The sequence below is a fragment of the Leucopleurus acutus genome (genome assembly GCF_964270905.1).
Source record: "Leucopleurus acutus genome assembly, chromosome: 18".
NCBI classification, from domain to species: Eukaryota; Metazoa; Chordata; class Mammalia; order Artiodactyla; family Delphinidae; genus Leucopleurus; species Leucopleurus acutus.
This window is the reverse complement of record NC_139160.1, coordinates 5,529,101-5,555,944: the sequence shown is the minus strand read 5'-3', so window position 1 is coordinate 5,555,944 and position 26,844 is coordinate 5,529,101. Positions and strand designations below refer to the sequence as shown.

At 36.9% G+C, this 26,844-nt stretch overlaps 1 protein-coding gene across 8 annotated transcripts in view; it reads right to left on the bottom strand.

Annotated features, from left to right (window-relative positions):
- PAN3 (poly(A) specific ribonuclease subunit PAN3) overlaps positions 1–26,844 on the bottom strand; it is a 118,608-nt gene that overhangs the window by 71,984 nt on the left and 19,780 nt on the right. For 6 of the 8 annotated variants that reach the window (XR_014326891.1, XM_082859283.1, XM_082859278.1 and 3 more), the window contains one exon: positions 17,195–17,356. The exons of the other annotated variants lie outside the window; for them this stretch is intronic. Coding sequence is in view for 5 of the 6 variants with exons in the window: in XM_082859283.1 (XP_082715409.1) it covers positions 17,195–17,356 (162 nt within the window). In the remaining variant the exon portion in view is untranslated. The remainder of the gene's footprint in view (positions 1–17,194; positions 17,357–26,844) is intronic. 8 annotated transcript variants of the gene reach the window in all.

The window sequence follows — 26,844 nt, the reverse complement described above, 5'->3', positions numbered from 1 at the left end:
TAATAACACAATAAATTAGTCCCATAAATTAAGGGACTAATTTAATAAACAGTGAAACAAAATAAAAAGTTCAGCCATTAATTTTTAATTAGGTAGAATGACAGGAAGAGGTTTATACTGAATAAAAACACAACACAAAATATTATGTAATATTTCACTGCAAATATGCCAAAAGGTCTGTAAGAAAAAGAAAGTTGTCTTAAGGTGATGTGACGAATGACTGAGGAATCACTGCTATTCCTGAATATTGGTCAGGCTTTTTAAAATCACACAGTAACCTCATAAAACCATGAAATACCCTCCTTAGTAAAGCTCCTTGTAACGCGCTCAACTTGCTTTACCTCTTAATAGCTTCATAAGCTGCTATCAGTAATCTTTCTACTCTCTGAATGAACGTGAATGACCTGGTAAATTTTTCTGAACAGCTTTATCTAGATATAATTGACATATAAGAAATTGTACATATTTAAATGTAAGCTTTGATAACTCTTGACATAGGTAGACCACCATGAAACCACTACCCAAATCAAGAAAATGACTACATTCATCATGCCCAAAAGTTTCCACAAGCCTGAATGAAATCCCTCCCTCCTGTTCCTCTCTGCTCCACTGCTTTGGACTCCAGGCAACCACCGATAAGCTTTTTGTCACTATAGACTAGTCTGTATTTTCTAGAATTTAATATAAATGAATCTTACATACATATGTAGGTGCTGGGTTTTTTACTAGCTTCTTTCATTTTGCATCATTAAGATTCATCCTTCTTATGTTTACTTTGGGTTTAATTTGTTCTTCTTTTTCTAGTTTCTTAATATAGAAGCTGAGATCACTGATTTGGGAACTTTTCTCCTTTTCTAATACAGGCATTTAGTGCTACAAACTTCCCTCTGATTACTGATTTAGTGGCATCCCACAACTGTTGGCATGTTTCATTTTCATTCAGTTCAAAATACTTTTAAGTCTCCCTTTCTAAACCCTCTTTGACACATGAGTAAGTCAGAAGTGTGTGTGTTATTCAGTCTCTGAATACTTGAGATTCTCCAAAGATCTGTTACTGGTTTCTAATTTAATTCTCTTGTGGTCGGAGAACACATTTGTATGACTTGTACCCTTTTAAATTTATGGAGACTTCTTTCAAGACCCAGAATTGGTCTGTCTTGGTGACCAATTTCTAGGTGAACTTGAAAAGAGTATTCATGTGGTTGCTGTGGGGCACGGGGCTCCGCGAGTAAACTACCAGAGCTGCTCAGGCCTCGCATCTCCTTAATGGTTTTCCTCCTCTCATTGAGAGGGGGGGACTGAAATCCGTGTCACCGTCTATTTCTCCTTGCAATGCTACTAGCTTTTGTCTCATATATTTTAACTCTGTTTTTAGGCGCATAAACATTTAAAAATGGCGTATCTATGCTCCTAATAAACTGGCCCCTTTACCTTTATCAAATGACCTTCTGTATTCCTGGTAATATTCTCTGCTCTGAAATCTACTTTTTCTGACATGAATATAGCTATGCCAGCTTTCTTTTGACAGTGCATGGTATAACTTTTAATCTATTTTCGTGTTTATGTTTAAAGCAGGTTTCTTGTCAGCTTCATATAGTTAGAGTTTGCTCTTTTTCTTTAATCCAATTTGAAAATCTGCCTTTTTATTAGGATGTCTAGAAGACTTATATTTAATGTGATTACTGATAAGTTCCGGTTTAAATCTATCTACATATTGTTACTTGTTTTCCATTTCTTCCACCTGTTCTTTGGTCTCCTTTTCTGTTTTCTGCCTTCTCTGGGATTAAATGATTTTTAAAATTTTCATTTTACCTCTCTCTTGGCTTGTTAGCTATAACTCTCTCTGTTCTGTTACTGTAGTGATTATCTTAGGTTTTACAGTACGTATATTTAACTTATCACTGACTATCTTAGTCTGCTAGAGCCATAATAAAATACCACACACTGAGCAGCTTAAACCCGCGGTCCCCCAACTTTTTGGCACCAGGGACCGGTAACGGGGAAGACAATTCTTCCGCAGACGGGGGAGGCAGGGGGATGATTCAGGCGGTAATGTGAGCGATGGGCAGCGGCAGATGAAGCTTCGCTCACTTGCCCGCTGCTCACCTCCTGCTGTGAGGCCCGGTACCTAACAGGCCGCAGCCCAATACTGCGCCGCAGCCCAGGGGCTGGGGACCCCTGGCTTAAACAATGGAAATGTATTTTCTCACAGTTCTAGAAGGTGAGAACCCAAGATCAAGGGGCCAAGAGGGTTTGTTTCTCCTGAGGCCTCTCTCCTTGGCTTGCAGAAAGCCATCCTCTCACTGTGTCCTCACAGCAACAGGCCTTTTCTCTGTGTGTGTGTGCAACCCTGGTATTTCTTCATCTTCTTCTAAGGACACCAATCATATTGGATTACGGTCCATCCTTACAACCACATTTAGCCTTAATTAAATCTTTAAAAGCCCACTTCTATATACAGTCACATATATTTTTTTAAATGAATTTGGGGAAGACACAATTCAGTCCATAACACCAACTATCACTGAATTTTAAACTACTTCAGATATAGTGTAACAAGCTCACAATATTATACTTCCATTTCTCCCCTCCCAGACTTTGTGCTATTATCATCATATATTTTATTTCTACATATGTTATAAACCCAACAACACTATTACCGTTTTTGCTTTCAACAGTCAATTATCTTTCAAAGAGACTTACAGAATAAGGGGGACAGTTTCTTATATTTACTCATGTAGTTACTGTTTCCAGTGTTCTTCATTTCTTTGTATAGATCCATAAGGTATTTTCTTCCTTCTGCCTGAAGTACTTTCTTTAATATCTATTAAGTACACATATACTGCCGGTGAACCCTTTCAACTCTTGTATATTTAAAAAGGTGTTTATTTTGCTTTTTAAAAAGTATATAATTTTGAAGTAATTTAAAATTCACAAGTAGTAGTATCCTTCACCATCTTTCCCCAAAGATATCATCTTACATAACTAGAGTATATTTTCAAAACCATAAAATTAACATTGGGGCGATAAGTTTAACTAAACTGCACATTTTATTCAAAATTTCACAAGTCTTTAAATGCACCCAATGGATTACATTCTTGCATTTTTCCCAAGAACGGAATTCTAAGTTGACATTTTTTTTCTCTTCCTATATTTTAAAGTTATTGTTACACTGTCTTCTGGCTTGTACTGTTTCCAACAAGAAATATGCTATCACTTACATCTTTGTTCCTCAAAAATGAATATTTTTCCCTCTGGCTGTTTATCTGGTGTGCCTTGGTGCAGTTTTTACTCCCCCATGTTTCTTTCGTGCTTGTGTTCATTGAGCTCCTGGATCTGTGGGCTTACAGTTTTCATCCAATTTGGAAAATATTTGCCCACTGTTTCTTAAAATATTTTTTGTTTGCCCTTCCCCCACCCTGCTTCAGTGACTAAAAATACAAGTGTGTTAGGCTGCTTCAAGTTATCCCACGGCTCACTTTTTCTCTATTTTTTGGACAGTTTCTGTCACTATGTCATCAAGTTCACTAATCTTTTCTGATGCAATGTCTAATCTGTCATTAATCCCATCCAATACTTTTCATTTCAGACAAAGTAGTTTTAAATTTTAGAAGTTTGATGTGGATTTTTTAGTAGGTCTTCCTTGTCTAAACTAACATGTTTAATCTTCCCCCTAGTTTCCTGAACACTTGGAGTACTGTTATAATAACTCTTCTGATGTTCTTACATACTATTTATGTGTTATAATTGATTACATTTGCTTCTCCTTATGGGTCATATTTTCCTACTTCTTTGCATTGCTGGTAATTTTTGATCAAATGCCAAATATTGTCACTTTTATCTTTCCGGGTGCTGGAGATATACACATATACATATATATATATATATTTAAGGATGCCTTGTTTTTTTCATTATTTTTAATAAATTTATTTACTTTTTGTTTATTTGTGGCTGCGTTGGGTCCTCGCTGCTGCACGCGGGCTTTCTCTAGCTGTAGTGAGCGGGGGCTACTCTTTGTTGCAGTGCTCAGGCTTCTCCTTGCGGTGGCTTCTCTTGTGGAGCACAGGCTCTAGGTGTACAGGCTTCAGTAGCTGTGGCGCACAGGCTCTAGAGCGCAGGCTCAGTAGTTGTGGCACACGGGCTTCGTTGCTCCGCAGCATGTGGGATCTTCCTGGACCAGGGCTTGAACCCGTGTCCCCTGCCTTGGTAGGTGGACTGTTAACCACTGTGCCGCCAGGGAAGCCCTAGATATATTTTTATTGCTATAAATATTCTTGAGCTTTGTTCTCCATTGTCATTAAACTGATTAAAAATTAGTCTGATTCTTTCAGGTCTTGCTTTTAAGCTTTATTAGTTAAGACTAGGGCAGCATTTATTCTAAGGCTAATTTGGTCCCACTACTGAGGCAAAAGACTTCCCATTACCCTACTTAATGCTTCATGAATTATGATGCTTTCCATGTTGGCTTGTGGGAATAGGAACTATTCTTGGCCTTGTGTGAGCTCTGAGAATTATTTCCTGTAATCTTTTCAGGAATCTCTTTTTCCAGTTCAAGTAACTCCTCACTCATAGCCTCTGATCAGTACTCAGCTGAAGATGCAAGGAGAATCTCCGTAAGCGTCCAAAGTTCTATGTATGAGCTCTCTCTCCTCTCCAGTACTTTTTTTGTGAACTATATCCGGCTTGGCCTCTGTAAACTTCCAGTTTGGTCTCCCTAATTAGATAGATCACTAGGCTCCACCCGAGTTCCCGCTCCAGGCACCAGGCTCAGAAACTGCCCACCGAACAGTGAGCTAAGGTAATCACGGGGAGCTCACCTCATTTGTTTCCCATCTATCAGGGATCACTGCCTTTCACTGCCTGATATCTAATGTCTTGAAAATTGTTTCATATATTTTGGTCAGTTTTTTAGCTGTTTCTGGAGGGAGGGTAAGTCTAATCCCTGTTCTTCCACCTTGGTCAGAAGACAAATTTTGTGGTGATGTTTTCCAAACATAAGGTATTCCTAATTTGAGCTTAAGTTATAAATATATAAAATTTAGCCAACTCCTTGTTTTGGCTAGATCAGACACCCACCAGTAAAGAGATATTTTGCAACTATTAATTCAAACTATTTATGAACAAATCAACTGCTTCCCTATAAAGCTGGTTTTTCAAGTTTTGTTGTGCTTTCTATACAATCTCTTTCCTAAACAGATAAATTATGTCACAACTATCTTTCTGATAATGCAGTTATCTTTGAAGCATCAAGTCAGCATCAAGTCATGCAGTCTATTCTACATCCTAAATATTTCTCAAATTCAACTACTTCTACTCATGTCGTTGTCAGTGCCCTAGTCTAGGTTACCATCATCCCAACGGACCAACTTGACTCCAGTCTTGCACAACTCAAATCCATCTTCTACTTTCAGCCAGGATAAAAGAAAGAGAGAGAAGCAGAAAAAGAAAAGGAGGAGGAGAAAAAGGAGGGGAAAATGGGAAGAAAGAAAGAGAAGGAAAGTTTTATTTAATGACTTAATTGCTGAAATCCAAAGACTGATCAGGTCAAGTCTCCACTGTCCTTGACTGAATTAAATCATTAAAAAAGAGAGAGAGATAAAACGTTGATACTAATCTTGGCCATATCTACTTTTTTCCAGAACGTATGACTCCAATCTCCCATCTTCACTACTATTCTTCTCTCTTTAGAGTGACAAAGGGGCCTAGTTTTGGACTAATTCAAAAGATTCATGCTCAAGGTAGAGGGCTGTATGTATGTCTGTGTGTGTCTGTGTCTTGGCAAGGGCAGAGAGCAGTGAATTATCTGGAAAGGTAGAAGAGAGGATACTGATAATGAAGGAGAAAGGCAGGGATAGGCAAGAATTTTGCCTTGATAAAATTATCTAAAAAGGCATAAAAAGATGAGACTTATAGACATAAAGAGCAGCACTATTCAGAGCGATTTTTACTAGTCTTCAGTGTTCATGAATAACACAGAATAAAGAGGAACAGGGCGAGACAGAAAGGAGAAGTCAAATGCTAACCAGAACCTCCAAGTTCATATTTCTACATGGTTTTTTTGTTGTTGTTGTTTTTTGCCTTAATGGGTTGTTATTTCTCCAGATTTCAAGCATGTCCAAATATGGTCAATTTAAAATTTATCACAATATACTCAACTTCTGGGCTATTCAGAAACTTAATATTTTAAGACCAGTCAAGTTTCATCTTATAAAAGTTAACATATAACACTACTACTAAAAAAAAAAAAACAAAAAACACTACTACTATTGTGAAATTAGTCTAATATCACAATTTACAAATTTTCTGAAGTAAACTGGGCCTTCTGATAAAACAACCCAATAGAGGAAATATGATTCCCTAAATAAATCAGATTCAAATTGGTGGGGACAGTGAAGGAAAGTTGACTACTACTGCTTACAAGAGATTCACACCATTGTTCTTTTAAATATAAGTTCTCCTACTAATAATCTGACTGTCTTAAGGGCAAAGTGGCATGTGTATGTCAGAACCTGCCAGATGAAAGTCAATTAGTAAGAGGCTTTATGTTATGGTAGAGTCAAACAAAAACATTTCTGTGAACTCAGCTTAAAGTCACTCTCTCTATATAAGAGTGTGAAACTACAGGCACATTAATTTCCAAAGACGCTCATTAGTTCATCTTTCATAAAGTTTGTCAGAAATGGGTAACACTATTCTTGAGAATAGTTTGATACTACGTATCAAAATGAAAAACAAGCATATCCTTTGACCTAGTATTCCTACATCTAGGAATTTAGGCTAAGAAGAAAATCACCCAAGTAGAAAAGATTCCATTTAGCACAGATTTTTTAAATGATTTTTTAAAGTGGTGGGGGGAGGGATAACTAAAATATCTATTAATAGGGATCTGGTTATGTGGATTATAGTATATACAATAGTGTGTAGCAATTAAAAAATCATGAGAATTGATATATTTTTATTTACCATGAAAATAGGCCAATACCACTATTGAGAAAAAATAAAGTAGAATTAGGCTACAATACAGCAATTATACTAACTTGCTTTTTGTAAAATGGTGCGCATATGCCTAAGAGAACGGGTTGGGCAGGGAGGGAGGGAGAGGGAGAATGTGTGTGTACGTGCATGTGCACAGGTGTGTAAAAGGATTCTAACTAAAGATGCTCACTGAAGTGTTAAAAGAAGATTCTATCTCTAGGTGGTGAGGAAATGGGACATTTTTGCTTCCTCCTTTGTACTTCTCTGTAGTATGTGAATTTTTTTCAATAAACATATATAACTTTTACAAAAAAGTTTTAAGAAAGTTTGTTAAGATTTGTAAATTATGAAGCCACTTACACTACTCTCTTTTCTTTGCATATCATCATCACTGAATGGAGTGGTATTAAGAATTCACAGAGAATATGCAATATTCAAATTGAGACGAGTAGGATCAATGTATATAAAAAAAGCAAAAATCTGTATCTGGAGGATAGAAGGCATTTAAAAACAAAAACAGAGGGGCTTCCCTGGTGGCACAGTGGTTAAGAATCCACCTGCCAATGCAGGGGACACGGGTTCAAGCCCTGGTCCGGGAAGATCCACATGCTGCGGAGCAACTAAGCCTGTGCTCCACAACTACTGAGCCTGCGCTCTAGAGCCTGTGAGCCACAACTACTGAGCCCGTGGGCCACAACTACTGAAGCCCGCACGCCCTAGAGCCTGTGCTCCACAATGAGAAGCCACCGCAATGAGAAGCCCACGCACAGCAACAAAGAGTAGCCCCCGCTCGCCGCAACAGAGAAAGCCCATGTGCAGCAACGAAGACCCAATGCAGCCAAAAATAAAATAAATAAAATAAATAAATTAAAAAAAAAAAACAGATGAAATGCTTCCTCTTCCATTAAAAGTTATTTACATGTCAAAGTTCTCCAATAACAGTAATCATTAACCATCACAGAGGTATTCTCAATATTCTACCTAGTTAATTCTTAATATTACTCTTCCTATTTATGTGTCAATTATTGGGTTGGCCAAAAAATTCGTTCGGGTTTTTCCATAAGATGTTAAGGAAAAACCCAAAATGAATTTTTTGGCCAAGCCAGTATCTCAATAAAGTTGGGAAGAAATATTACTCTCCCTAAAAGAAGCAAAAATATCCATTTAGGTCAGTTAACGAGTAATCCAGGAGACAGCAAGACCATCACCACATTCCAGAGAGGTAATAATTACTTTACACAGCTATAACTATCTTGTATACCTATGTACATCTTCTATCCATAACTATATATCAGTAAAATCTATTTGTCACATTGCATAGTAATAGAGACTTACTTGGAGGCATTCTCTCTAACCAAGAATCCTGCCACATTTAATCACAAAATTTAACATATATTAAGATTTTTCAAACATTTTTCCATAATGATATTTTATGTCATGAAACTATACCAAAGGAAAACTTAAGAAAATGTACAAAACTTAAATTCAGGACTAAATACTTATCTCACCAGATAATCGTTAATCCAGGTTAATTCATTCAACTAGTTGAATAGCTAATAATAAAAGATAATGTGCTGGGCGCTGTGCTAGGCACTGTGGAGAACAAAATATTTGAAACATAGGCACTACGTTCTAGAAGTTCACAGGCTGGCACTTCACAGGTACAGAATGTACCCTGAACCCAATTCCACACTCCCAAGAGCTCAGAACATCCATGTATCAAAAAAAAAGAATTAACTACCTATAGTATGCCGTTCACTGCTAGCCTGTATGTTACATACACATTAATTACAGCAATGTGAAGTGCTACGGAAAAGTGAACAAATGCTTAGAGCTGTCTAATTAGGTCATAAGACCATATGCTTGAATCGAATCCTAAAAGACAAGTTTGCTGAGTCAAGGCAGAGAGAAGGGCACAGCAAGCAAGGAGAATGTTCAAAGGCAGAGGCAGGAAGAGCATGCTGCTCTTCATCGTGCTGCAAACTGTTCAGCAGGTCTGCAGCAGTAATCTGAGGGGTCAAGAGGCACCTTGGATGCCTTTCTAAGAGACTTGGATTGTATTCTAATGACAAAGAACAGATGACAAAGATGAGAAATCAACCAAGTAGTGGTCTGAATGAAAAGACCAGAAGCAGGAAACCAGGTAAGAGACTACAATAGTAATAGTCTGGGTAAGAAGTGGAGGTGAGCCTAAACTGTACTTTGGTAACATTAAAAGTGAAGAGAGGGCTTCCCTGGTGGCGCAGTGGTTAAGAGTCCGCCTGTCGATGCAGGGGACACAGGTTCGTGGCCCGGTCCGGGAGGATCCAACATGCCGCAGAGCATCTGGGCCCGTGAGCCATGGCCGTTGGGCCTGCGTGTCCGGAGCCTGTGCTCCGCAACGGGAGAGGCCACAGCAGTGAGAGGCCCGCGTACCGCAAAACAAAACAAAACAAAACAAAAGTGAAGAGAATTTCAAGGTAGCACAATCAACAGATCTTAGTGGCCAAAGAATGTGGCAGATATGGAAGATGGAAGAATGAAGAACTCACAACTGGGTGATATCAATAACCAAGACAGAGAGTGGGCATATAGCTGTGAATAAGTGTGTACAGATGTGTGTGAGTGAAAGAACAGGTTTGAAGGAAAAGATATAGTATTCATTTTAGACACACTGAGTTTTTAAAGTCTTACGCCATATAGATGAAGATGTTCAGAAGCAGGTAGTGTGTGTGTGTATGTATGTGTGTGTGTGTGTGTGTCTATATATATATATATATATATATATATATATATATATATATGGGAGTCAAATGTGACTAGGGAGTAGCTGAAGTAATGAAGATAAGTGAGATCACCTAGGGGCACTGTGTGCAGAGACAGGAGAGTCAAGGACAGAGCTTGGGAGAGTTCCTGAGGGCACGGCAAGGGACAAGGGGTCCCTGAAAGAGACTAATAAAGAACAGTCTCAGAGCTAGGAGAACAATAGTTTCAAGGAAAGAGGAACGGACGACAATGTCAAACGCAGTAGAGGTCAAGTAAGAATTGTGACTTTTGGTAGTTAGGTAAGCTTACCAAAAAGAGTCTCAATAGAGTGGTGAAAGTGAAAGGTAAAACGCTGGGACTTAAGGGATGAAAGAAAGGTGAAGAACTAGCAACAAGCAGGAAGCAGTTCTCAAATTGTATCACACAGTTTCCCAAATGTACTGACCACAGAATATTTCCTCATGTAGCACTCCTTGGTACTGGAAGACCAAGCTAGGAAGAAGACATCAATGTCAAGGGAGAGACTGTCTAAAACTGAAAAGGGATAAATAATGAAATAAATTGATAGAGGGACTAAAGACAGGTTCTGAAGGATATAGTAAAGGAACACCTGTTTGTTTACAACCAAAGGAAAAATAGTGGGAAAGGGTGTAAGTGAAAATGTGCATAGTTAGAAAGCCAACATATGAAGCAATTCATTCTCAATGACCTCTTGTTTCCCTCCTCTGAAGAACACAAGTCTCTTACTCAAAAGTGACAGAGGGGATGAACAGGTCTGAGGTGAATGGTAAAGGTTTAGAACAGCAGCTGCAGAGAAGAGGAGAAAAGAAGAGGGTCTGGGATGGGCTGTGGGTGAGAAATCAGAACTTATATAGTAATATCATTTTAGCTGCCCCACAGTTCTATAACTTTTCAAAGTCCTGAGGAACCCTGAGTAGATGGACTGAAGCATCACTCTTATAAATTCCAATCCACTCCATCTAAAGCCCAAAGGAGCTCATTTCCTGGGGCATAGAGACTAGAAATCTCCTGAAATAACACCAAAATTCAGTAACTAACTAAAGACTGAAGGATATGCAGTGAGTTTCCAAAACCTCCCTGGGATCTTAAAAGCAACAGTAACAAGCAACTAGAATTCACAGCTGAATTTGTGGGCCAAGAGATTTTAATGTGACCATTCTTACAAATTAAATACTTATAAGAAATGCCATTTAATCAGACCACAAGGGGGAAAACACCATCAAAAGAGATGTTAACAAGTATGAATCTCCTAATACACCCAACAGTCCAACAGTTCTCATTCATTTACATCACTCTGGGGGTAAACTAAAACAACAGTAATACTAATAATTTATGATTCATAACTCCACTATTTCCAAAGGTCTAAGACAAAATGAGACTTACATGTTACATAAAGTCTTTTATATATATAAATATATATATTTATATATAAGTAAGTTTATGTAACATGTCATTACTTTTAGGTACATCTTAACCTGCAATACTCTGAGAAGTTTATAAAACCATGCATTTCCCATCCTTTCATTCAAGTTGACATCTGATTGTTACATGAAGGATGGGAACACATTGTTATCCCTTCAAAAAACGCATTTTTGAAGTAATTTTTTAAACTATTCAAATGAGTCAGCATTAAAATGAGAGCCCCTAAGAGACACTTAATGTCACTGCCTCTTTCCATATTATACCACAATGCCATGCCCATCTGAGTATAAATAACTGAGAGCACCCTAAATAAACAGAAACAAAAACCAAGTTTAGGAGGGAGGAGGTCAAATTGGAGGAATGGACATTTATTTAATATCTACTATACAAATAATAGATTTTAACAGAAAGCTGAATCTTCACAATAATTCTATAAGGTAGGTGATAAAACAGTTCAATCCTGAACGGCATTTGAGCCGTAATCATAGAACAAATGTAAAATCTCAAATTCACATGCAGATTGGTCAGGCAGAGGAATGGGCAATCATCTGGGCAGACACTAAGGAAAGATGAAAGTGAACTTGCACTTCAGTGAAATAAAGAACTGCTGATGCAGAGTTTTAGGTGACCTTCCATCTACCACCTGCTCGGTGTTTAGACTGAGACCATGAGAAAAATACAAAACAGAGGAGCTTTGTCACATAATAACACTGTCAAGAAATAAGACTAGTACCAGGCTCAGAAGACTGAAAAATATCAAGAATATTTCTACAATGTTAAATTTTGAATTAAAAAAGAAAAAGAGAAGATCGTCTAACATTTCAAAAGAAATCACCACCCTATGTTCTAAATCAATTGTGATAATTAAACTAAACAATAGTAATATATGATGGCTATAAATCCCAGACAACCTATGATCAATTTTTCAAAATATATAAAATTCTTAAAATAAACTACCACAAATTTCACATATTGCCTAAGAAAATAAAATTATACAATGACATTTAGAGACAAGCAGAATACCTTAAGGGTACAAAAATAAACAACACATGCCTAGTCACACGTATTTACAATTCAGTTGGAAAAGACAGGTAAACAACCAATATAAGAGAGAATGAAATAACTTTAAGTATTGTGAAAAGAGTAAAAAAAAAAAACAAACCTTTTTTTCTTTGAGGTGTTGAGCAGGTATTTACAGAAAAGGTAGCATTTGAGATACTCTCAAAGGAAAGGGGGGACTTCCCCGGTGGCACAGTGGTTAAGAATCCACCTGCCAATGCAGGAGACACGGGTTCGAGCCCTGGTCCAGGAAGATCCCACATGCCGCGGAGCAACTAAGCCCGTGCGCCATAACTACTGAACCCGTGCACCACAACTACTGAGCTTGCGCTATACAGCCTGCAAGCCACAACTACTGAAGCCCGCACACTTAGAGGCTGTGCTCCACAACAAGAGAAACCACAGCAATGAGAAGCCCGTGCACCACAGAGAACAGCAGCCCCCGCTTGCCACAACTAGAGAAAACCCACATGCAGTAATGAAGACCCAACGCAGCCAAAAAAAATAAATTAAATAAAAATAAATTTTAAAAAAAGGAAAAGGGAAGAAAGTTTTTTTAGGCTCTATTAACAATGGTACAGAGATAAAAAGGTACAGAGAACTGACAATGTATTTCATATTATATGAGGTATAAAAGATTCCATATGATTAGAATTTAGTACACGTGGACAGTTAAAGAGAGATAGCCCTAGAAAGGCTGAACAGATCCTGAAGGGATGTGACAAAAATTATTCAGAAGATACACTGAGGGTATATATGTCAGTTATGTTTAAAAACAAAAAGAAAGAAAAAGGAAAGGAAAGGAAAGGATAAAAAGATACCGTGGAATTTTAAAGAACAGGGATTAGAGGCAGACAATATAGCAGGAAAATCTCAGGATATAAAATTTAATAGATCTGGAATCCCAGCTCTACCACGTATGAAGAATAAGCCTTGTCTAAATTGCAATTTCCATATTTTTCAAATGGGGATAATATGTCACTATTGTGGTAAAGCCTTAATATGATGGCAAATGTAAATTGTCCAATATATCATCTTTCAATTAATGGGTAGTCAAACCTCAGTAGTTTCCTTTTCATAATAAATGGTAGAATATGGGAGAAGATAGGGAAGAAATGAAGCTATGTACTCTCAGTGACCGGGAAGATGATAAAGCCATTAACTAAAGAAGGAATATAAAGAGAATATAAAAGAAGCAGTAGATTTGGAGAAGAGAAAAATACACTGAGTTCTAGACTTGCCAAATTTGTAGTCATAGAGGGATATACATCTACATGCAAAGATACCAGAAGGCATGAAAGATTTGGGTCTTGAACTGAGAAGACAGTTCTAAGAGAAACAAAAATTTAAGAATCTTAGGCATACACGGGAAAGCAAAGGACAAGTGAGCCAAGAACAGGAGCTCACAAAGAGCAGGGATGAAACGGAGTCAAGAATGCGTGGTGGGGACTTCCCTGGTGGCGCCGTGGTTAAGAATCCGCCTGCCAAGGCAGGGGACACGGGTTTGAGCCCTGGTCTGGGAAGATCCCACATGCCGTGGAGCAACTAAGCCCGTGTGCCACAACTACTGAGCCTGTGCTCTAGAGCCCGCAAGCCACACTACTGAGCCCGTGTGCCACAACTACTGAAGCCCACGTGCCTAGAGCCCGTGCTCTGCAACAAGAGAAGCCACCACAATGAGAAGCCCGTGCACCTCAACAAAGAGTAGCCCCCGCTCGCCGCAACTAGAGAAAGCAATGAAGACACAACACAGCCAATAATAAATAAATAAATAAATAGGCAAGCAAACAAAGAAACAAGAATGCATGAGGAAAGAGCTTCAAATAAAAAAGTGGCCAGCAGTATTAAGTACTGGATAAAACTGTTGGATTTGGCGATTCAGGAGACCTCTGACAAGCTTTGGGATTTGTTTCCAGCAAAATTTTTGCTAACACCAAACTCCAAGCACTGAAGGAATAAATGGGTTGTAAAGAAATCAGAGAAAAGACTAGAATCTATTTCAAGGGTCCCCAAGTGGGAACTCCACAGAAGTAGTAATGGAGACCAGATGGGTACGATCAATATTTCAAACAGCCATATGAAAAATAAATTTGGCCTCCACCAAGCTACCTCCACAATATAAGAAAAATATTAAATTTCTTTGATTCTCTAATTAGCATATTATATATTTTAGAATGAAAGCATGAATCACTGTTTTACAAATGTCCTGTGTTCAGCAGACAGACTCTTTCATATCACAAGATTCTTGGTAGAAAATAAATAAAAAGATTATTAAGTACTAAAAGGCTGGGAATCATAGGGCTCTTGAAAGAAATCCAGCACTGAAGAGAATAAATGCAATTATGAATGATCCAGGTAGAAACTTTCAGAGAAAGTTTCTGTTGTTGTTTTAAGGTTTTTGTTAGTTAGTTGTTTGTTTGGGTTTTTTTGTTTTGTTTTCAGCAGTGGAAAAACTTATTTTTCCAAAATTTGTTTTCCAAAAAGATGTTAGGTCAAGATAAAGAAATCAGTGTAAACAAATATTTAAAGTTCCAGAAAGAAAGGCAGTTAAATGTCACTGAGAAAAAAAAAAAGATGAATCATGAGGCAAAAAGACTGACCTTACAAATACTGTGGAGTTATGCATAAGCTACAGTCCACGTCTGGAAACCTACATACCCATTCTCATCCTCAAAAAAAGTTGTCCTACAGAAGTTCAGTTAACCATTTAGACAATTACATCAATCATAGCTCTAGTACAACTAGAACTACGTTACACAGAAGTGAAGAGATTCTGAAGCCTGACAAACATGGGTTCAAAGTTCTGTTCCTCCACCGACTACCATTTAACCTTAAGGTTACTTAGCTTCTCTGAAGATGTTTCTTCATTTAACAGTAACAACTGTCCCATAAGAGACCAAAAGAGACAATACATGTAAAGAGCTTAGCACAGTGCGTGGCACAAGGTAACCATTTAAGAAACATAGCTATAATCACTAAAATAAAATATAGATAAATATTTTTCTAACCTTAGGATTGAGAAGACCTAAGCTTTAAAGGAAAGGAAACAAATTAAACAGGAAAGATTAATATATCTGGCTACACAATCCTTTAAAATTTTTATATGTGAAAAATCTTTAAAATATTTGAAGGTAAACATAATACAAAATTAAAAGGCATAGGTACAGAATTGACTTATATAAGTTACTTTTCTCATACAACAAAAAGATTAAAACCCCAATAGAAAAGAAAATTGCACTGACATACTCTTTGCTCTAAATAAACAATACCAGGTACCCAACTCAGGAATCCACAAAGACAGTAATGGACACCGGGTGGGTATTTTTCAATGCTTCAACACATGACTGATAGTGTAAGGCATTCCTGCCCCTCCAACATCACATCAAGCTAATAAGGCATTCCTTACATCCTTAAAAAAGAACTATTTGAATTATCTGAAACACAAAATAATATTAGTATTTGAAATATTAGATTCAGACAGCATCAATTCAATCTTTAGCACACTGAATGCAAATCCACTATTAGCTTTTTAATTAAAAATAAAGCATAATCCTAGAATATATTCTTTAAACGAACCTAATGATTTTTCAAGCTATGCTAAAGAGAAGTACCCTGGAACTGCCCCTGAGATACGGGGGACAACGAGGGGCGGTCAAGTGGCCGTACCTCTGCATCATCCGTGTTTCCCCTGCAACCTACATGCACTTTCACTTCCACCTGTATCTGTCCTTGCGTAACTGGAGCCCAATTTATTTTCAGACTTTCTTTTTAAAACTGGAAAATAATTCTAACAATCCACATCAAACCTCTCTCCTGATTTCAAAAAGAAGAATTCAGTACACATTCTTCACAAAGGATATGTCCATTATGAATTCTTATTCATAATGGACATATCCCAAACTTTCCACGGAAATTTTAAGTATTTGATTATGTGGACCACCCCCCTCCATTTCCCTGTTTTTCCTTATATTTAGAAAAATACTATGAAATTTTCAGTTGAGACAAATAACATGTTTTGCAGTATTTTGGGAATAACTTTTTTATTTCTGTGCCCAAGGTAACACAGATACTGCTATGGCATTGACAGTAAACAGATCAACATACTGTGGAACCCCTTCATAATACAAAGTTGCTGACAGAAATAAAACCAATTGTTGACTCTGTTATATCTTTTCTGTGTGTGATATGTGTATGTGGGGTTATAGGCTTTTGGCTAGCAATATATTAAAAAAATACCAATGTACTCAGAAAGTTTGGGATGAAAGATATTCTACTTCCAGCTAAACTGAAATTTTGGTCAACAGAGCTATTTTATACAATTACCAATTTCTTTAAATGACACTATAATAATTATAATCCAAATTAAAATGGAATATAATTCAAATTATTTTGTAAGTACTTCAGATTCAGAGTCATACAAAAGCTAGCCTTTGAGTTATAAAAATTCATTTTCATTAGCACAGATAATGCAAAGACTGAAATGTATAATAACTCTAAGACAACATACTATTGAAGTTGGTTTTACAGCCAACACTTGACAAGTTTACATACAATTTTTATCTCCTAGTAACAATGTACAGAAAGACAACATGTGGAGCTTTCTATTGCTCAGACTCCAAATAAATGAGATTTTCTGTAATAAATTTTATGACTTTTTAATGTAGTACAACTTTGTGTATTAAAAATAATTAAACTTAACTATAAACAAAATCCAAAAGGGAAAAACTAAATTAAATGGAAGAATAGGAAAATATACTACAAGCAGAGAAAGTTCAAAAAAAAGCCACAAAACAAAATCATTTAGTTAGTGAATGGGCCACTAATCTTACTTTGATTTAAAAAAAAAAACAAGAAAACAAAAAACCTAAGTGTATCAGCTAAGTAATCCAATCTCATACACACCACCCCACACAGACACAGAAAGCAGCCAAAATATTCACTTTTCAAAAATGTCTAATAAAATTATTTTTACCTGTAAATTGTTTTCTGTGATTCTGTTCCACCAAACCATATTGATGGGTACTCCTGATTTACACCTGTCAGCAAGGCAGCCAATAGGGTTCTTTGCTTTTCGTGCCTTTGATCCCATCGGAACTAGCCTCTCCTCCAGCATCCCCAGGCGATACTTCCTTGGCTAGGAAAAAGAAGGAAAGAAACCAGGCCACTCCTAACATCCCCCATACTAATCTAAGCTAACATAACTAACATACAGAAGATATCAAGAATGGTGGAATAGGAAACAAGTAAAATTTCTAAGACACTCCCTCTAATGTCCTTAGCACCACCCCCCATTCCCCATCCCCACCCCCAGTACGCACACACCTCCAAAATAACCCATAGTCCTAACAACAGTATTATATAAAACAACAACTGTTTTAGTGAAATACATTATAATCTGAGTTTAGTGAACAGAAATTAACTTATCAGCAAAGTAAATGCTTTGCAAATTTTTTTCCACTGGCACTTACCTATTCTCACTGCAATATGAAGAAATGGCTTCAAGGGCACAAAATACAGGTAAAAAAATTTTTTCACACTATATATCTTTTTCTGCTCCCCATCTCACTACCTTATTTCCTACTGAGAACCACTCCATTTAGAAGCAGCAGCTAATTTCAAGGAATGGATTTTTTTTTAATTTTTAAAATTCTATGCCCATTAGGGCAGAGTACAAATTGATCTATCTTAAACAGGCATTGTACTCAGTGAAACTTGTACTCAATGAAAAACAACAATCTCAGACAAAAAAATACACAAATTTCATTGGTCTTATAAATCTCAGTAGTTTGAACAGATTGATACTAAGTAGCCTAATAAAAGCACAGATTCATTGGCTAATATTATAATAAAGTTAGTAAACAATCTTAAAAGTGGTTGGCAGGGATTTTTTCATACATGAAGGTTAATGAACAGTTTCCACCATTTTATTTCTCTTAATTATAGCAAATTTGTACTAAATTGCATCTTAAAGGGAATCTGTATATATTTTTTCCCTTTAAGGAATACTGATACATTCTTGGGAAGGTATCTAATTTAAGATCTAAAATAAGAAAATCTATGTTTACTCATTGTTCTGTCTTAAGACTGCTGAAGCAAATAGTTGAAATTAACCTTCTTCAAAAATTAAACTTGCATAAGAAAGGAAACTAGATTACCCATCTATCCAATAATTATAGCAGTGGGTAAAGTTTCATGAAGCTAAAATATTTCCACCTCTATGCAATCTTGAACCAATTCGATTACTCTGTGTCTACATCACAAGCAACTTTTGTGAATGAGAATAGAAATATACCCTTTAGAACCAAATTATAGATGAAAACATTTTAAAGCAAGTTATTTTTAATAACATAGCTCACAACTATAAGGCTCTGACATATAACAAAAATAATATAGCCTTAATTAAGCCTTCACTAATTTAAAATTTATATTTTAGAAAACGTCTGGGCTAAACATGATCCTATCAAAAAAGTTCAACACATCAAAGAATATTTATTTAAACAAAATCACAACATGTCAAATAGGTTCTACATATATAAGGACACCTAAATTCTAGTCATACATTTGAAAGCAAGAAAATTATTGCTTTAAATGTTCTTCTGTTATTTAGAGACTTCACAAATCCAGACCTGTTTTTGAGCCAATTATTACCTTAGTGAAATTTATTCTCATGGTAGTACATTAAGCAACATAGAAAAAAAGGTTTTAAATAAATCCCGTGTATAATTCTCCCACCCCAGCAGCTCTCATTATATGTTTGTTTTTCCAAAAAGGAATTCACTATTCCTCTCCCTCCTCCCCATCACCCCCAAAACCTATAATTAGCCCAAGACCTTTCCTCTTAGGTAGAAGAGATCCCCAAACTTGTGCCGCTACAGATTTAAGTTTCTTCAATAAATAGCCAGAGAGTAAAGTCCAATCCAAAAGTAAAACTTTCTATGTGATACTGAATGAAAAGACCTAAGGTATCAATACCATTTAAATACCATTATAAGCAAGAGAAGACAAATGACATCTGAAAAGAGATGGCAGCAACACAGAGCATGATGGTGAGCCAAAAAGATTACAGACAGAAGTCTCATTGCACAGAATGTAAATTATGGTAAAATCTCATGTCAAAGCTAATTTCCAAATTATCTGAACTATTATTTATTCCTTGAAGGAAAAATGTATTTTCAACTAAACATGAGAGCCTACTTTGTATCAAGAAGTGTTCTAAGTACTTGGAATGCAATGATGAATAAAACACACACCTTTCCCTCCGAAAGAGGACATAACCTAGTGGTTAACAAAGTCATGCGAACAGAACACACTCACTGTGATATGAAAAATGCATATATAATCAAGGTACCAATTGAACAGAGGCAAAGAAGGCCTCACAGAGAGGATGAATGCCTGAGCAGTGTTAAAGCAAGTGTCTAGATAGGAAACAAAACAAAACCAAACCAGAGTGAGCGGGAGAGAAAGATGTATTTGTAGGTTAGGAAAAATGCACATGTAGAGGCATACAGGCACTCTGCTGTCAATTAAGGGAAAACTACAAGTTTTCAGTCTATCATCAGTAGCGGGCCAAACCTGAGAGTGAAAGAGGGGGCTCGAAAGCAATAAAAAACCACGAACTGTCTTGTATCCTATGCCAGGGAGTTTGGACTTCACTCCGTGGGCAATGGGGAACCCTTGGAAGCTTGTGAACGAGAATTAAACTGGACACAGGTAGATAAATCAATGGTCTCTGACGATAATCCAGGTTGGGGTTTCCCAAACGCAGCACTACAGACTTGGATAATTCTTTGCTGTGGAGGGCTGTCGTGGGCCACTGCAGGACGATTAGCAGCATCTGCCCCGGTCGTGACACCAAAACTATCTTTGATGTTCTGCAGGAGTCGGGGGACAAAACTCCCCACCTGAGAATCACAGGCGTAGGTGAAGGATGGGAACTCCAGGAAACTGCAATGCAAATAGAAGGCGAAGGCGTGGCTGGGGAAAGAGCTGCTGGCTTAAAAACAACTATCGGTGATAAAGTGACAGTAGGGTCTACGGGAAATAGAGAAGTCAAATGGAAGGTGAGGAAATAAAGGGCAAACAGAATTTTATGGGAAATGTTTATTTTCCCCAAAGCCTTCTGAGTCCTACAAGATCCAAACCCCTCCTCCAGAGCAAACAAAAGCACAAGCCCTCTTCCTTGCCCCTTAGCTTCCAGCAGTCCCTTCCTAAACCAATCTTGAGAATGTGTTGGTCAAAAAAAAGGTATGTTTCCTGGTTGATCCTCCACTCTTGACAGCCTCCTTGCCAGTCCAGCCTGCTGGTTATTATGAAACGGAAGCATTTTGCAAAGTCATGTCCTGTCGGTAAGTAACCAGTCTGTCTGCTCCACCTCCTAGTAAGTTCAACATCGTACATCAAAATTCCCATTCTCTTTTTGTTCCTGTGGTAAAATGTCCAGCATACCATGTAACTATTTTTTTCTCTCTCTCTAATATATATCATTTTTACTTTAAGTCTCAAGATTCACCACAAAACTGATTTTTATCATTCTTCACAAAATCTAAATAAACAGCACAAAAAGACAGTAGTTGAAAACAGTTTTACACTTTTTATTGGGCATTTAAAAAATAACAACTTAGGGCTTGAAAAAGTTGGAGAATGTATTCTAGACTAGCACATCTCAACTGTAATGAACATATACTCTTCTAGGGATCTTGTTAAAATAAAGATGCTAATTCAGCAGACCTAGAGTGAAGCATGAGATTCAGCATTTCTAAAAAGCTCCCAAGACTACTAGTGTGCTGCTGGTCTGGTGATCATCCTTCCAGCAATAAAGTTCTAGAGAATGTCAAGGAAGAGGCCTGGATAAGAAACAACTAGTGGTAAAACAGAAATTGGGGCCACCCCCCAAAATAAAAAAAGGATAGGGGTTCAAATAGTTAACATCCCACTCCTTTAGCTTGCCCTAAATATTCAGAGCCTTCAGAACCATTACTCATAGCCCCCAAAGCCCTGGCTCTTCAAAAATCCTTGCCCTAGTCCACAGAAGACCAATGGTTTAGGACTAAGGGAAATCCACTCTCATTCCTAACAAATAAGATAAGTCTCCAGACTGTGTCAAAAGAAAGAACAATAAAAGCTAATTTTTAGGACTGTTTTACTTCAAAACCTTAAATGCAAACACATTTTTTTTCATTCATTCATTCACTTAACATTTCAGCATAAGGCTTTTTGCCCTCCCTGGATGACCTAGAGGGGTGGGATAGGAAGGACGGGAGGGAGGCTCAAGAGGGAGGGGAGGGCTTCCCTGGTGGCGCAGTGGTTGGGAGTCCACCTGCCGATGCAGGGGACGTGGGTTTGTGCCCCGGTCCAGGGGGATCCCGCATGCCGCGGAGCGGCTGGGCCCGTGGGCCGTGGCCGCTGGGCCTGCGCATCTGGCCGCAGCGGGAGAGGTCACAGCACTGCGAGGCCCGCGTACCGCAAAAAAAAAAAAAAGAGGGAGGGGATATGGGGACATACGTCTGCATATGGCTGATTCACTTTGATGTACAACAGAAACTAACACAGTATTGTGAAGCAATTACACTCCAATAAAGATTTTTTTTAAAAGAGAGAGAAATACAGTGGTAAGATCTATTCTCTTCCCCTAAAAAGTTCAGTCTAGCAAAAGAAAAATATATAAATACCACTGCTCACATAGAAAATGTTGTTATAGACCAATGTTCAGAGCACAATTTTTTTGGTAAAATTGCAAAACAGCATCATCTCTACAATACTTCACATTACAGGCCTTGTTATTATATATCATAACCTAATCATTAGTTATAAATTAGAAAAATCAATTGTTATCCTAGCACAAAAAGCTTCCAATGCCCTGAATTTTAAGAATGCCCTCTGAACATCGAAAACAGAATAACTGTGCTTTCACTATTTATACTCTGAAACAATGAATGATGATTTAAAGCTACTATGAATGGCACTTTTTTAAACAATTTGTATTTTATTAATCAAACATCTTCACATACTTGGAAAATAGTTGTGCACATATATGAAATACTGATATTATCTCCCTTTAGACAATGTTTAATGAAATGTATTAACTCATTGTCTTTTGCAATTACAACTCAGCAACCTATCTACCTCTTGCCACTTCTAAGGGTCTGAGGTCCACCAACAGAAACCTCTGGCCTAAAATGTACTGTATATTTATTTGAAAATCAACTTTCATTTCTCTTTTACGACCTCTTCTGACGCACACTGGTTTTCCCTCAATTAATTAAACGCCCTAACGGTTTAGCGTATTTGTTATTATGAGAACTAAATACAAGATTACATTTCCATTAACCGTCAGTGGTTAATGTAAAACTCACTAGGAAAAAATAGACTCCAAAGTGATTAAAACCATTTGAATATTTTAAATCAAATAAATTAGCTAATTTCCATATAGACACAGGGAACTACCTCTACTTAATTTATTAGTTAATTAGGTGTGTTAATACACCTGGATTTTAAAGGCTCTCACACCTAATCAATTTAGAATAGTAAATCTAAACCTATAAGTGATTGTATATTGGGCGCCAATTAATTTTCTCGAGTAAAAGATTCAAAAATCAAAAACAAAAACAAGCCAGCCTCAAAGATTATGTTGTATTTTGTCCTGCCATTCATTATCAGTAATTGTAGGTTTTCATGGAAATATATTAGGTCCCTTAGGTTTTCACTGTTTAAATAAAGCCAATTATAGGATGGGATGGTGAGCAGGTCTACAGAAAGTGGGTCTACAGAAAAACAGACTGTCATTGTTAAAGACTCATGGGCAGGTAAACATCTATAAATGAAAAAGATCTTTTAATCTGTGGAGTCAATACAGAAATCACATATATGTTGAGAGGATGAAAACAGAGGACGCTGCTAGGTAAAAAGTAATCTAAATTATGTCAAATAGAGCAGAACAGGATTTACACACACAGAAATGTTTTTTAAGCTCTACTGAGTCTGATCCTGGGAGAAGAGGCCCACTATATTATCTACATAAATTTAAGAAAGCCTACAAAGTAGTCATTACTTCTGTTCTCAAAACCTCAATGTTACAATGGAGTTTTATGCCACCAAAAATGAGAACAGCTGTTAAGCAAGGTCACATTCAATTTCTAAAGACTTGGAACACCAAACTACGACTTCTTTTAGTCTTTTGCTTTAGAATAGAACCAGAACACAAGATGTAGAAAAACAAAATACCATGCCAAAGTTATTAAAATCTTTTAAGTGCAAGTGAGTAATGTTGTTTTAAGTCATGAAAGTTATTTCTACAATAAACTATCACCTGTAATGACCATAAAAATTTTATATGAATTTTAGTCCCTTATCAAAAGCAACCATCATGCTAAAATGCCTATTTGCTTATTAGCAAAAGGTTCCCTTTTGATTTATTTATATGTGTACACTTGCTTAAACTGAATCTTGAAATGAAGCAGAATATCTTCAGCAATGCTCTTTACTATGATTGAACTTAAAGGAGGTAGTGGTTAATCAAAGATAAATAATCTTACACACATTCAGAAACAGATAAACGTATGTTTTTAAATTGCAGGATTATAAGCAGCAGAAGACTGCAACAACAACTACCATTTGACAAGCACAATGCACTATGCCAGGTACTTAATAGCCATTAATATATTTAATACTCAAAATTCTGTGAGATAGGCACCATTATAAACCAACTTTACAGATGAGAAGGGTGGGCTTAGATGAGGTTAAAATAACTTGCCTATAATCTCAAAACTAACATAAGGTCAGGCTCCAGAGCTTGTACTCTTAACTAAATTTATTCCACATTCTATAGTATTCCTTAACATGTTACAATCTTAACATTATTCTAGCTAATTCTAAAATGACCAAATACAAATTCCTACATTAATCAATCTCTCTTTGACTCTAATTGGCATGGATGGGATCAATGAGAAACAGTAGCTACAGAGACTTCATTAAGCCACTCCCTCCTCCCCACTTTCAAAATGCAAGAACAAATCTTGGGAATTAAACAGAGTTAGGAAAAATTATATAGTTTTGGTTAAATTTAGCTTAAAACTTAGGCTACCATGTTTGTGGATGAGAATTCTAAGTTGATCTTTACTAATTTATTCCTGACCCCTACTTCCTAGGAAAACAGGGATGAACCACCAGTAATACCAAACTCTTAATATCAGCTACTACACTTTGTAAATACAGTGCCCAGAGTAGAGTGTAAAGAAGCCAACCAGAATATCTCAGAATGATCTACTAGTTCCCAGGTCCAAGTGGCAGATGCAGCATGGTTTCACTAAACTACCATTATTAGGTAAGAACCAACTCAAAATCCCCAAAGCTAAAGCTAAATAATGACTATAGTCAACAGTATTACATACTGTATACAAAAGCCATGCTGTTTCAGTTCACGTGTTTAAATACGGTAGCGTGTCAAACACAAAACAACCATACACACCTAAAAAAAAGCCTCCAGGGCTTCCCTGGTGGCACAGTGGTTGGGAGTCCGCCTGCTGATGCAGGGGATGCGGGTTCATGCCCTGGTCAGGGAGGATCCCACGTGCCACGGAGCGGCTAGGCCCGTAAGCCATGGCCGCTGAGCCTGCACGTCCGGAGCCTGTGCTCCGCAACGGGAGAGGCCACAACAGTGAGAGGCCCGCGTACTGCATTAAAAAAAAAAAAAAAAAAAAGCCTCCAAAACAAAAAACTCTCGTGAGATCTTTTTAAATCAATCAACAGGACAAAATTCCCTTGTAATCATAAATTTTGAAGACTCTTGACTCAACAAGAGCAAGTTGTCACTGCACACAAAGTACGAATTAAAATAAAGTAGAGAAAATACGTGGCTGAACTCCTAATTTGTTACAACAAAATTTAATCTGTTCTTTCCAAAGCACACCTTTATCTCAACACAATTCTGGAAGTTCACCCTGGAGGACTCTTCATTTAGGAGGAAAATAAAATTAACTTTTTCAAAGTTGAGCCCTTTTCTATAGGAACTATCATATTGTTAAACAAGTTTCAATCTAATCTAATCCATCGCTTTAAGAAAAGAATAGACTGACGGGTTAAACAGTAAGAAGAACGTCACATTTAAGTCTGACAAAACAGAGAAGAGAGAGAATGTAACTGTTTGCTAAAGGGAAGTTGATTACTATAGATCATTAGCAATAAAAATGATAGTGGATTCAAATTACATAAAAATAATGACAGTCCTTTCAATATAAAATCACCAACTCATCAGATAGGGAATTACCATGTTATTTTAACAAAAGGAGCTTAATATTCTATTCTTTTTTAATGTACTTAATAAAAGATAATCAGAGTAATAAGTATGACATTTCAATGTTGACAGCATAAATTACTTGTGAAATTCAAGACCAAAAAACAAAGAAGAAGCTTAAATGTCTAATAAAGAAAGAGTTTACAACAAATTTAAAAAGGATATCCCAACAGTAAAATAAAAGCATAGGACACCAAAGAAACACCAAAGGTCAATAAACATAAGAGAAGCTCAATAGCAGCAGTAATCAAGTTTTAACAATGAGGGGTTTTGACTATAAAATGACAAAGATATGAAAGATTTTTACATCTCAGTGTTTTCAAGGCTGCAGAAAAACCAGCACCCATGAGTAGAAATATAAATTTGTGCAACACTTCTGAAAAGTTAGCTATCAATTACCAAAAGCTTAATTGTATATTCTTGCCCTAGAAATTTATACTGTTTACAAAAACTTACACTGAGATAATCATATAAATGGGAAAAAAGGCAGGCATAAGGTCAATATTTTATCTCCTCCTCTGCATGTTACCAGTGGTCTCTCTCTCCGCTACCTCTTCATTTTTTACCTTATAGAAGATCTTACCCTTCTATACTGTCCTAGAAAAATTTTTTTCTCTGAGACATAACTAAATACTATCGATCTTATTCCAAGTAAATTACTTGATCTAACTTCCATTTCCCAATCTGTATAATGGAAAAAAATAATATCTCTCAAAGAACTGTTGGGGTGACTAAATGATAAAATGAAATTATACAACATTTAATTTTATAAAAGTATTACCATATTACCTGAAACGGATACAGAAGATCATTGTCAACATAAATAAAATCAAGTCTGCCACTGCATAGTGAGAAAATCCCAGATGTATTTTCACCAAATTTGAAGGATATGTTTGAGAAGCTAACAGCTATGTGGGGAGGAGGGGCCTGAACACCTCAAAGAAAAGATGGACATTCTCAAAGCAACTACAGGAGAACGGCTTTTCCAATGGACAACTCTAATACAGCCTGATCCAGAGTGAGTAGCAACAGACATTTATTTATTTAATAATAGTTAACAGTTCCCAAACAAGACTAGAAAGGTTTGGCTAGCACCATGTATTACCAATAATAGCTTCCGTTTATTGGGCATTTCTCATTTAGTCCTCCTAACACCTCTACATGCCAGGTACTAAGGTATTATAATTCTCATTTTGCAAATGAAGAAACAGAAAGGTTTAACTAAGCTTAAAGACACAAAGACAATCAGTGAAGAAACAGGGATTCAATTCAGACTGCCTGGCATCCAACTCCAAACCCTAAAACCTTGATAATTATTCAGTGCTACTGGGTTA